The sequence below is a fragment of the Pectinophora gossypiella genome, chromosome 3 (genome assembly GCF_024362695.1).
Source record: "Pectinophora gossypiella chromosome 3, ilPecGoss1.1, whole genome shotgun sequence".
NCBI classification, from domain to species: domain Eukaryota; kingdom Metazoa; phylum Arthropoda; class Insecta; order Lepidoptera; family Gelechiidae; genus Pectinophora; species Pectinophora gossypiella.
The window spans coordinates 2,419,934-2,433,494 of NC_065406.1; the positions used below are offsets into that span (position 1 = coordinate 2,419,934).

The following is a 13,561-nucleotide window of genomic DNA, read 5'->3' on the forward strand; positions in this document are numbered from 1 at the left end:
GTATACAGGGTGTTAGTGACATCTTTGGGACTAAAAAAATACTAAAGTTTTCATGAATTTTGCTACAGGGAATTCCACTTGATATCAACTCAGAATCATGGTCTGAATCATCCCTCAAAGTTTTCGTTACGATATCACCTACACCCGGTATATGTATCACTACATAGTATAAAACAAAGTCGCTTTTTCTGTCCCTATATCCCTATGTACGCTTAAATCTTTAAAACTGCAAAACGGATTTTGATGCAGTTTTTTTAAATAGATAGAGTGATTCCAGAGGAAGGTTTATATGTATAATAACATCCATTAAATAGTGGAGAAATACTGTTATTTTTGAGGTTTTTAATGTTATGTCGTAAATAATTTAATTTTTTCCTCAGCATTGCACCCGAGCGAAGTCGGGTCGCTAGTTTAAGTGAATAAAATAGACAAACAAACAGCCTCCTTGCACCCAGCCATTGTCCACAGAAATGTTAGCGCTAATAACTATGTAGAAAAACACTAAATTTTCTTACGTTTTTTCATGACACTTAAATCTCTATTGCTCCCTCAGACCTTCGCTTAAAAGGTAATAACTTATAAGTTATGCTCTTTAACATAGATCAAAGAAACAAGGTAGATATGCCTTCAGCACTAAATTACACGAGTCTGTATGTCGCCTGTTAACTCACGTCGTCGGCGTATGAATCGCCCGCACTAAGACATTCCTGGCTGGACCGCTACATCGATTTACCCACCGTTCATTGCCTACTAAAACAAGCGCTAGTTGTAGTTGCGTGGAACTAAAGAAGCAATGAATGTTGTGTAAGCTTTATAATACGATCGTCGCCTCGTACAATATGATAACATAACATAAGCTCACGACTATATCCCAATTGGGGTAGTCAGAGGAACATCCATTGCACTATGAACTATGTACCCACACGTCACCGAGCTTTCTGTTAGACTAACAAGATACGTGGTAAGTCGTATCGCCGTCTATAATGGTGGAGCCAATTGTGTTAGTGAATGAATGCACTTAAGATAAATTAATAATACATTAGTGCAAGTCCGGTACCGGTGTGTAATATGATCGTTTTGTGCATATTTCAGTCCCACCGGCTATGCTCCCGCGGCATCTTTCTATAATCTGTGATTTTTAAGCACACTATGGGCGCTCAGGTTCATATTAAATTTCCTAACTAACTATACCTTACATTTTATGTTAGTTAAACACTTAACTAAGAAAAGCACGTAATTAATAAATGGCTTAGCTACCGATGGGTACCGTAGTTATAAGAAAAAGCGAAATTGTTTTTTTGGATTTGTTGGTCTAGTAAGTTTGCTTCAGATGACATTCACTACTTGAACCATACATAAACTTACGCCATAATCCCTAATCGGGTGGGCAGAGTATTGTACCAAAACAAATCGAGTCGCTAAACAATCACTCTTCATCATCTCCATAGCATTATCCCGTTTTCACAGGGTCGCTTACCTAACCTGAAGATTTTACAGGTTCTTTTTTTACATCAGCGACTGACCTTCCAACCTGCGAAGGGAAACTAAGCCCAATACTGTTTAGGTCACATACATCCCAAACACATATCTCTGGAATGTGGGTTTCCTCACGATGTTTCATTCACCGCTGAGCACGTGATAATCATTTATGATCCAAACATGAATTCGAAAATCATTGGTTTAGGCCTATGCAGCGATTCGAACCTGCGGCCTCAAATTGAGAGTCGAGCGTTCTACCAACTGGGCTACCACGGTTCTTGGTCACTATAATATTGTTTTTTTTTTCAACTGTCGATAGTCGTGGTAGCTTAGTTAAAGGACTGCAGGTTCGAATCCAGCGCGGGCCTAAACCTGATTTTCGAAATCGTTAATCCAATTTAATGTCATATTGTTGCAAATGTTTTCCTTCATCGCTGAAAACGTGGTATTTATGAAACTAAGTATCTTGTTTTTGCCAAACAATCACTATAAAATTCAATATCTAAAACTATCCAAATCTCAAAATAGTGTTGTAACAACGGATGTCTAAGAAATACCGATTACACAATGAATATTTTAACATAGATAATGCATAAAATGTGGTTCAAAGGCGCCCGAACTGGTTATGTTTGTCTCATTGCATCTCTATGGCAAGTGAGGTGAGAAAACATGTCTCTGTCTAATCAAATGGAAAAGAATGAGATGGAAATCAATAGACAGGGGGGTTCTTCTTATCGTGTGGGTTGTGAGTTGGATTACCAACGTCATCAACCCTGGTGTCAGGGTTATTATTGAGCCGCCAAAGGCCCCTGACGTGACTCATGTAACGACTACATATTTAAGTACATCAGTAAGTAGTAACCTGGACCAACGGCTTAACGTGCCCTCCGAAGCACGGATCATCTTACATTTATAAACATAACATAAGGTCACAATAGGAATACTAAACATTATTTAATCAATTTGTGATCCCTAGTTTGGTTAGGACATTACAAGCCGATCACCTGATTGTCCGAAAGAAAGAAGACCCGTGCTTCGGAAGGCACGTTAACCCGTTGGTCCCGGTTACTACTTACTGATGTAAGTAAGTAGTCGTTACATGAGCCATGTCAGGGGCCTTTGGCGGCTCAAAAGTAACCCTGACACCAGGGTTGATGGGGTTGGTAATCCACCTCATAACCCACACGATAGAAGAAGAAGGAATAATCAGAGGTAAAACCATCACAAGATGAACTGAGCACCTACTAACCCCTTCACTAACCCTTCTTTTGCTTCGCTGTAACCGGGTAATAACATCATAAAGGATATTATTACTTAACACGATATCTACCGATTATTTCGAATCCAATGCACTTACTCATCTAATATGATTAAAAAAAAAACTTGAAAAAAGCAACCTGATATCAAGTTATCTGTTGCATTTTATAAGCAGGATCCTATGACACCGTCCCATGAAATCCCACAATGATAAACTGAACTACACTCATTGGAATAGGGTAGAAATTTGTATAAAAATACCAGGCATTTAGAAGACATTACATGCAAGACAGGAGACGGGAAACAACGCCACGGGATTTACCAAGTAAAAAAAAGTTGTTGCTATGTCAAAATCTAAAGGATTATAAGCTATAAGACTTTGGAAATAAAGGGTTTGATATTAAGAATGATAGGCAAGTTTAATGTGGTGATGTGACCAGTTTTTGAAAGACTTCAGCGGGCGGTCTACGGGGCCGCTTTACGTTAATGTGTCGAACCACACAGAGCCGGGAAACCGGGACCAACGAGCAGAGTGCGGGATTTGAGCGGTTTCATATAAAATAAAAAATAAAGAAATAAGAAACTGCCGAAAAGCAATAAACCCGCCATTTGTAGGTCATATATGTATTTTTTTTGCTTAGAGTAGTTTCTATGATAAATTAATAATTTATAATAACATTTTATAAATTAAATCATAATAAACATAAATATAAAACAATAGGTACTTAAAATATAAGTGCAATAATATTGTTACAATATAGTATGATATATAAATTGTATCACTGACTAATCATTAAGTATGTTTTCCTCTCTACCAGTTGCAGTGCCCTTACCGGGTCCATGTTGGTACTATAATACTTACTTCTGTATTTTTATAACACCACAATTTTTACGACCACATGGTCACAAAAAAAAATCTATTTCTAATAGTTAGTGCTATTTTATGCTATATTAATGTCCAAATTAATGCAAATTTCCATGTTCATCAATTATTAGAATTATCTTGTATCAGAATTTGAATTCAGAAGTACCTAAGTACCTACTTTAAGAATAAGAATAAAATAAATTTATTGTTCTTTAGTTCACGCGGGAGTCAAAACAAAAGAACATTTAAGTTTTTACTTCTAAATTCAAATTCTGATATACAATGAATCGAATAATTGATGAATTGATGAACAAATATTTGTATTTTGTTAGCGCTTTCATACCTATTCGGAACGCACATACCGCTTTTTCGACTGTGTGTACAGCAAGCTTTAGTTCAAATAATAATAGTATATGTATAACGATTAATATTTGAACCGGGAGCCGAATAAAATATCAATTTTAGTGTCGTGTCGTGATAAAATAAATATTGGAAGAACAGGTCGGGTTTATGTTTGTTTTTTAAACGAATGTGTGGTTATGGCGCCAAGACATAAGAATGTAATTTAGTAGTAAATGGTGTTGACTGGCGGAACGAATAGAAAATATTTTTGAATTTATTTTGTTAGTTTAATTTCGATTCGTTGTTTTAGATCGTTTGTAAGTATTATGATCAGCTTTTAAAACGTGTTTTTGCAGTATTTTGTGCTGTTCATAAAAAATCGAAACCTTTCAAGTCACTTTTACATGGAATATCAGTAACGTATCGGATTAAACCTCCTAAATTATTTTCGCATGAACTTTAGCTGGCTTCATATGATCTTCTACTTCCTTCGAAACGTAGTCGGTTTATAACAGTCGAAAACTTAAGCCACCTTATAACAAAATTAAAACTGAAGATAATTTTGCCTATTCGGACGGACACAGTAATTTTAGTTTGATAGCCATCCTTCACTTAAAATAAGGCCTCTTCAACGGCCTACGTGGTCCAGTGGTTGAGCGTTGTGCTCACGATCCGGAGGCCCCGAGTGCAAATCCGAGTGGAGACATCCCTAGTTTGGTTAGGACATTACAGCCTGATCACCTGATTGTCCAAAAGTAAGATGATCCGTGCTTGGAAGGCACGTTTAGCCGTTAGTCCCGATTACAACTTACTGATGTAAGTACGTAGTCGTTACATGAGTGTCAGGGGCCTTTGGCGGCTGAATAATAACCCTGACAACAGGGTTGCTGAGGTTGGTAATCCACTTCACAACCCACACGATAGAAGAAGAAGAGTTCAAGAAAGAGTAAGAGCTAGTTTTAGTCTGTCACTAGTGACCTCACAAAGTGATTTTCGTAGTACCCAAGTCCCACTGGGATTCAAACCCGAGACCTCCAGATCGCGAGCCCAACGCTCAACCACTAGACCATATCCGTTTGACACAGAGGATGTTCAAACTGGGACCTGGGACCAGACAAACACAAAAGCTCTAACAGCCAATTTCACAGTTCAATTCTTCACAAGAAACGTGCAAAAAAACTGTATGTTAATCAGTATTTCTTAGATACTATTACTATGACCGTGTGAGCGAAGTTCGTTGTTTTTTTTTTTCACTCATTAGTCTACAATTAATGGATGCCGGCGCATACACAAGAGTGACAGAGATGGCTGTATTATGGTGTAAAATGGAAAAGGATAGCGGTTGCGTGTGGTGTCATGGGTTATGAGTTTATAGTGCCTTTTGTAAGTTTATTTAATAAGATTTTTTGGAGGGTGAGAGTCTGAAGAAAACATATTACGGAGTTCAAAGATTAAAAACAGAAGTCCAAATTCTGAAGGCACAGGATTCTAGTCCCTATCGACCTGAATAGTGTGAGACCTGAATAGGTAGAGATTTGTAATTAGCATATAGATACTAGTGCTTTTATTTACTGTACTATTCAGCTGTTAATCATCCTAAAAGTAAATAAATAAATAAAATAAATAAATATGCCAAAAAGTACAAAATTTAAGTGCAATTTCTTATCAAATATAGTTGAGAAACATCAAAATGACATTTTGTTAGGTAACTATTTGCTGCGACAGAGTTTGTGTATATAATAAGCTAGTTTCCAACTAGTCAAATCAGTTACTTTTTACTAAACGTCAAAACACGATTGTGTGAAAAAGCAACCTGAGACGTCATAGAAAAACGTGATGAAATGTTGGAATTATTATTACGTTTGTTTTGATTAAAATTCATAAATAAGTTGATCGAGATGATTTTTTTTGTGGTCACCCATCCTATGACCGGCCATTGCGAAAGTTGCTTAACTTCAACAATCGCAGACCGAGCGCGTTTACCGCTGCGCCACCGAGCTCCTCCAAAGATAAATTATAAAAGATATATTATAAAATGCTAATCTACAAATAGAAGCCAGTCTAACCATGATCAATAATCAATGTCATTTTGCTTTACGACTTATTTTCGAATTTTATTTATGAATGGAGTAACAATGCATTCGACGTTTGATCGCTTTTAATGATGACGTCCCAGGACAGTATTCCCATACAAACTCCAAAGAAAATTTTCGTTTTGACGTTTCGTAAAAAGTATCTAATTTCACTTGGTTGTAAAGTAGTCTATTATACAGGGTGTTAGTGACATCGTAACGAATACTGAGGGGGATGATTCAGACCGTAATTCTGAGTTAATATAAACTGGAATTTTTCGTCACAAAATTCATGTTTTTTTTTTTTTTTTCAATTATTTTCAAGTCTATACTTTTGCGATGGAAAATTCCTTGATATCTTGGATTATGGTCTATATCATCCCTCAAGGTTTTCGTTACGATGTCACTTAAGGTGGGTACGGACTGTTGTTACGAGGCATAATGTAATGTGTTACACGGCGAGCATTCGTGCTATCAGTACGGTGACGAGCATTAATATACTGTATACACTTTGGTACCATGTCACATTAACTTTTCTGACAGATTGTACTGTAAATCTCACTAAATATCAAATATGTTAGTGCGACAGAGTCCTAAAGTGGGTACATTATATTGCTCATGACTGTACAGGGAAATAAGGCGCTCGTAGCGAGCATCAACACTGATTTTAAGCACAATGACGTAACATATCATGCTCGCTGCGAATGGTACAATACGCCTCGTAACACCGGTCAGGGGGTTTAAAATGGCCACACCGAAGCAATTCATCTAAGAAAGCAATATTGCTATTTGACATTTGTTTGCATTGCGCACTTACTTTTATATGCGCAAATGTCAAATTGTAATATTGATTTCTTAGATGAATTGCTTCGATGTGGCCATTTTAACCCCCCAGAACCCACCTTTACACCCTGTATTCCTAACCGTCTATTACTTGGCCCAAAAAGGTTAATGACACGGTCATTTTGTAATTAACACCCGACACAAGCCGACTGTATAGCAATACAAAAAAACATATCAATACCTAACTTAAGATATCATTACCCTGTCCCGAATTTGATTAGGCGCTTCTCTTTCATTATCTTGTCTGTTTTTTGTCAAATCTTACGTTGAAAAAGTTGTTATTGTCTTTTGTCATAGAATAAAGAATAACAGAAGGTACATATAAAACGCTCGAGGAGCTCGGTGGCGCAGTGATAAATGCGCTCGGTCTGCGATAGTTGAAGTTAAGCAACTTTCGTAAAGGCTAGTCATAGAATGGGTGACCACAAAAAAAAGTTTTCATCTCGAGCTCCTCCGTGCTTCGGAAGGCACGTTAAGCCGTTGGTCCCGGCTGCATTAGCAGTCGTTAATAACCACCAATCCGCACTGGGCCCGCGTGGTGGTTTAAGGCCCGATCTCCCTATCCATCCATAGGGAAGGCCCGTGCCCCAGCAGTGGGGACGTTAATGGGCTGGTGATGAAATATAAAACGACAACTTTCCAACATAACAGCATCACGCCTGCATCCCTGAAGGGGTAGGCAGAGGTGTCTAGTGCACCCACTGTTCGCCAGCTATGTTTAAGCCCCGTGCAAGCCTATTGCTAACCCAGCACTAATCCTGGAAACCATGTGACATCAATTATCTATGGTCCAAAACTAAATAATTTCGTATTATTGGCAGTATGTTATTGTCGACTCCAGTGAGTGAAGTTATCAAGTCGAGGACGTAAACGGGTGAATATCAAAATGTGTCAAGTTTGGTGGCGACTGTCATATAATTTTTTCGTGAAAAATTGGGAAAATTGGGAATTGAAAAATTCCTTTTTCATGTCGGAACCGAGGATCCTTTTGGATCTTTTTCATGTCGGAACCCAATTTTTCACGAAAAAATAATATTAAATTTCGCCACCAAACTTGAAATTTTGAGATTCACCCAAATGTCAGGTTAAAATACCAACATAACAAAACTGAACTGAGGCCGAGTCGATTGGAGGACGAGTCGAGTGGAGGACGAGTAGAGAGGAGGACGAGTCGAGTGGAGGACGAGTCGAGTGGAGAACGAGTCGAGTGGAGGACGAGTCTAGTGGAGGACGACTCCAGTGGAGGACGAATCTAGTGGAGGACGAGTCGACTGGAGGACGAGTCCAGTGGAGGACGAGTCTAGTGGAAGAAGAGTCGAGTTATCATATTAGAATACTGATGTTAGTCTTCTCAGTACCTACACAATTTCTTTCCCAATTACAGGGCGTATCAATATAGCATATTTATCAAAAATACAGAATTACATCGATTGGCGTCATCCAAGCCAATTTCCATCCCATTTGTGGCAAAACCGGTTTTTTTTCCTGTATCATAATACCGATTCGTTCCAGAGTTCATTTCTGCGTGCCTTCTTAATTGGGCCGAAACCTCAAACGTATAACTTTGGGCAAAAACGGTGCTAACAGAAACTAAACCCTTACATTCCCAAACAAAGCTCAGAATCGAATGGAGAGATGGGATTGACAAAGCTAATTGCAGTTCAATAAAAGAACGTGATGGAAGAAAAAGACAATTGGAATCCTGCAACGGTTGTTATAATACGCTTATTTTATAATTTCGCGACGAGATATTTTATAAAATCTTTTATAAATATCAATATACAATTTATACATCTTTTCCAAAAGTTCTACAATTTTCCTCCAGTCACACAGTTCGTCAAGTCCTTCTTAGGACTTTGGACAGCAAGTTTTTTCATCTCGAGTCTCTAAGGGCTTGAGTTATCTATTTAAGTAAGTTAAGTATGTTAAACAGCCTCCGTGGTGATAGTGGTTAGTGCGTTAGGCTCACGATCTGGAGGTCCGGGTTCGATTCCCGATGGGGACATTGTCGAAATCACTTTGTGAGACAGTCCTTTGTTTGGTAAGGACTTTTCAGGCTTGAATCACCTGATTGTCTGAAAAAGTGAGATGATTCCGTGCTTCGGAGGGCACGTTAAGCCGTTGGTCCCGGCTATTAGCCGTAAAATCACCTCTACCAACCCGCAGTGGAGCAGCGTGGTGGAGTATGCTCCATACCCCCTCCGGTTGAATGAGGGGAGGCCTGTGCCCTCAGTGGGACGTATATAGGCTGATTATGTATGTTATGTAAGTATGTTATCTATCTATCTATCTATGTTTAAATTCACACAGAAATCTTCGTCCAAACTATATTCTTTCTTCCTGATGCAAATTTTTAATTCTTTGACCATTTCATAGATGGTTTCTGCTACAACCTTGCTTTCTATAACCCTATTCTTGTACGCTGTAACAATTTATTTTATAATGTAGCCAGTATCCTTAGCAGCCTGCAGGCTAACACTTCCTGCAAACCAAGCCACTTTATCTCACATGAACGGTACTTGCACTGCAGAAATTTGCATGAAAATGTTATAAAATGATACCAGGCGTCGATGTTCAAGAGAGAGTATCGATAAGATAGGATCCTACAGCAAAGTGCTATTTAATCTCGAACAAAACTTTAGAACAACCTTTGATACAGACGAAGTTGGTAACCAGTTAGTGGTTGCTAGGTTTTGTGCCCGGCCAATGTCAAAGCCTCGTAGTCCAGTGGTTGAGCGTTGGGCTCACGATCCGGAGGTCCCGGGTTCGAATCCCGGTGGGGACATATCACAAAAATCACTTTGTGATCCCTAGTTTGGTAAGGACATTACAGGCTGATCACCTGATTGTCCAAAAATTAAGATGATCCGTGCTTCGGAAGGCACGTTAAGCCGTTGGTCCCGGTTACTACTTACTGATGTAAGTAAGTAGTCGTTACATGAGGCATGTCAGGGGCCTTTGGCGGCTCAATAGTAACCCTGACACCAGGGTTGATGAGGTTGGTACTCCACCTCACAACCCACACGATAGAAGGAGAATGTCAAGGCTCTCTATTACATGGTATTAAAACATGGCTGGCGAAGAGTGGGTGTATATAATAATATATACACCTTTGCATATTCCTTCGGGGATACAAGTGTAATCCTATATTATGTTTGTTCTTAAGTTGGTAACGCAGTTTTAAATTTTGGGATATTCTTTACTGTTTACAAACGTGAGGAAAATAAAATTCTGCTGCCTAGAGGCATAATAGTTAAACGATGGGGTTTGAATTTTACAAGGCATATGTACCACGACCTTAAATTGCCTATAAATAAACAACTAACAGCCTATAAAACCTTGACAAACAAAATAAAAGAATTACATTGTGAGATTACAAAAAAGGGCATGCCTAAGGAACTTTGAACTTTTGAATTGACGAATTGTTATGCTAACTATTAAACAGAGAGCTTATATACTTACAACCGTTAGAAGGGGGTTTAAAAAGGCCATATTAAAACAATTCATCTGAAAAGCAATATTGCAATTTGACATTTACGCATGTAAAAGTAAGTGCGCAATGTCAACAAAATGTCATATTATAGCAATATTAGTTTCTTAGATTTAATTGCCTCGATGTGGTTTTTTTAACCCCCACGATAAAACTCTAAACATGAATAAAGAAAACAACTTACCTCAAGGCACACTCGTCGACGTCAGTTTCGCACAGTCGACCAGTGAAGGTGGGGGGACACTCGCAGTTGTAAGTGTTGAGTGCGTCGACGCATGTGCCACCGTTCTGACAGAGGTGGCCGGGGCAGTCATCGATGTCGATCTCACAGTTCTGCCCGCGGTAGCCTGGGGAGAAACCACAGATAAGAAAAAGGAAGAAATGCAAATTCTTGGAGCATAAAAAAAAACATATAGTTTAACTAAGGAGGTTTATTAAAAATTACGATACCTGAGTTTATGCCAAGAGAGAACAGACGTACTTAAAACTAAAATGATGCAGAAGTGTAATCCTACTTCCTGAATAAGGGAAACCTGTATCACAGGAACTCGTGTTCATGTTTATTTTGTAGTGAACTATTATAATAAAATACATATTATATAGACGAACGAATGAATGTCCTGGGGGGGGGGGGGGTTAAAAAGGCCACATCGAAGTAATTCACCTAAAAAAGCAATATTGCTATTTGACATTTGTTTGCATTGTCAAATTGCAATATTGCTATTTTAACCCCCCTGGTAGCATTATAAGTAACTACGAAAGTAACATTATCGCATACAGATACTAAAAGAACTGCAAAGACAGTTGCTTAAAATTACGATACGATGATTTTAATTGTTATCTTCCAATTTAATTCTGTTGCTTATACCTTTATAAGTAATGTAGAAAAAATAATGGTGATTTTTATTTTCGACCTTGTTCAATACTCAAATTGATATTGATGCTGCATATGCAAAAGAAAAAGAAACAACAGAAGTCATTTTTTTACTTTCAACAAGCACTTAATTACTAAGAAAATGGCCATGAATGCTTGAAACTATACACACAGGTCAAAATGGAAATATAAATCAATAAATCTATATTTTAAAGCTTTTTAAGACAGAGACACTTAATATCCTACATCTGGTTTCAGTTACAAAATGTCTTGGCTGATAAAAAACCGCCCACACGGTCCCAGACGACGATATCACGTGACAACATTTTAATATTCCATTAATCATTTCATGGGAAGAATATTATAATAGATTCATTTAATAACTTAAATGAAGAATGACTAACATCCGACGCCGTAGCCGCTCATGACAGAATATAATAATTAATGGTTCTGTACATAATTTCTAAACTATTACCAGTAGCCGCAACTAGTTCCCGATCGAATAAAAATAATTAAAATCCTACTCCTAATTTGGTATTGCATTTCCTTTAATAGTCTACTGGGAGTAAACTGAAAAGATGAAATTGACACCTTCAAATGTAATCGAATCAAATACATAGACACACAATAAAATAAATAATGAAATACATAGAATATATATTAATAATAAATACACTAAGAATAATAACCACAGTGAGATTCCTAACCAATTCGCAGTAGATAGAATGTAATGGCAATATTACATCAAAATCACTCTGAAGCTATAAAGAAATCAATTGATCTTATTACTGTTTGCATTCTTAGCAACATTTAAGTAGATGCTGATTCTTATCACAATCAGGACACTTTAAAAAACATTTCTTTCAACCTAAACAATCCTCACAATAAACATCCTATGACTCAGAACAATGCGTCGTTTACAAGTGGGAAGGAATTATCCCAAAGAATTCCAATACAGTTCTAAACCCTCGGGGGACGATTCGATCCGTCAGAGAAATGGCCCACCAACGGATCCACTTAAAATATACTTCCCAACGTGACGTCACAGCACAGCCAAGTGTGGGAACGGTAATAAGTCGTACTTCATTAACACTTGGTGTTTGTTCTTCTATTGGTTAATTGACTCCCCATGTTCGGGCTTAAGTCTATACTTAAGTATGGACTTGTGGTTATCATTCATTGATGTTAAGACCATTTTTGGGTTAAGAATTTACATCGGTGTTGGTTTTGGAAATTTGATATTGCAACATCTGGATATCATAACATTCAGTAGCTCAAAGAACGCAATAGGGTTATGATTCTCTTAATCGAATATTACAGTTTCATTAATTTTTATTGTAGATTTTCTTGTTTTCTTGATAATTGGCTTAAATATTGCTAGCGAAGAGTGGGTGTATATACGTATATTATGTTAGTTTTGAGATGACTAAATTTTGTTATTTCTAAAGACAGAAAAATTGATCAAATTCTCTTTAACAGCTTGTTTAACACAAAAAATCCAGTAATTTCCTCCGTCAGTTGACATTTTAATGTTCAGAAATCTATTAAGATATCCCTCACCATCTTCAAAGTACCCTAATAGTAACTAATCAACTTGCCACATGTTTGTAACATTAAAAATATCACTCGTCACATGTGTATTGGAAGTAATAGCAATAGCAGCTTCCTAATGTCCACCGTTATGGGAAACAAAAAGATGTACACTCTCACACTATACTATGTTAATTGTATTGTGAGTTTATGTCAATTTCGATTCTTATGGTTTACGTAATGCGCGCTCAGGGTAGAGGAATGTTCTGTGTTTGCCCCCATGAATAATGTAAGCTCGATCGCGTCCCGCTACGATTCATAGTTTGAATATTTTGTTCCGAGTGATGTCATTGTCTATGCAGACATTTGGTGCTATAACTTATTTATAAACTCGTATCTTTTATATTTCTTGCGAATCGAGATGAAAGGTTCCATCAATGATTGCGAGTTTTACAAAAACGTGACCATGATTATTCAGTCTTACAGTTTTTTTTTTCTTAAATTCTATGGTATCCATGCAAACCATCGTTTTATTAGATTGATAACTTATTGTTATAATAGACTAGGCGCCTACAGAAATTAAACTACTGTTATGAAGTTACAATTTTATAGTGCCAGCTAATATTTCATCCTTTTTTATTATTTTGCTAAAGAGGTAGTCATTCGGCGATTTTGTATTTTAATCAGGCATGTGGCTTTAATTAAATTGTCCTGCTACGTGTCAGAATTAACGTTTATAATCAAGTTTGGGACTACTAATGCGAAAAGTTCGGTAGCTATAAAATCTCACAATACGAAGGTTGACAATT

General features: G+C 37.4%; 1 protein-coding gene across 1 annotated transcript in view; it reads right to left on the reverse strand.

Moving 5' to 3' along the window:
• LOC126379723 (neurogenic locus Notch protein) overlaps nucleotides 1-13,561 on the reverse strand; it is a 189,921-nt gene that overhangs the window by 39,125 nt on the left and 137,235 nt on the right. Inside the window, exon 5 of the mRNA XM_050028541.1 lies at nucleotides 10,533-10,695. Coding sequence (XP_049884498.1) covers nucleotides 10,533-10,695 — 163 coding nt within the window. The remainder of the gene's footprint in view (nucleotides 1-10,532; nucleotides 10,696-13,561) is intronic.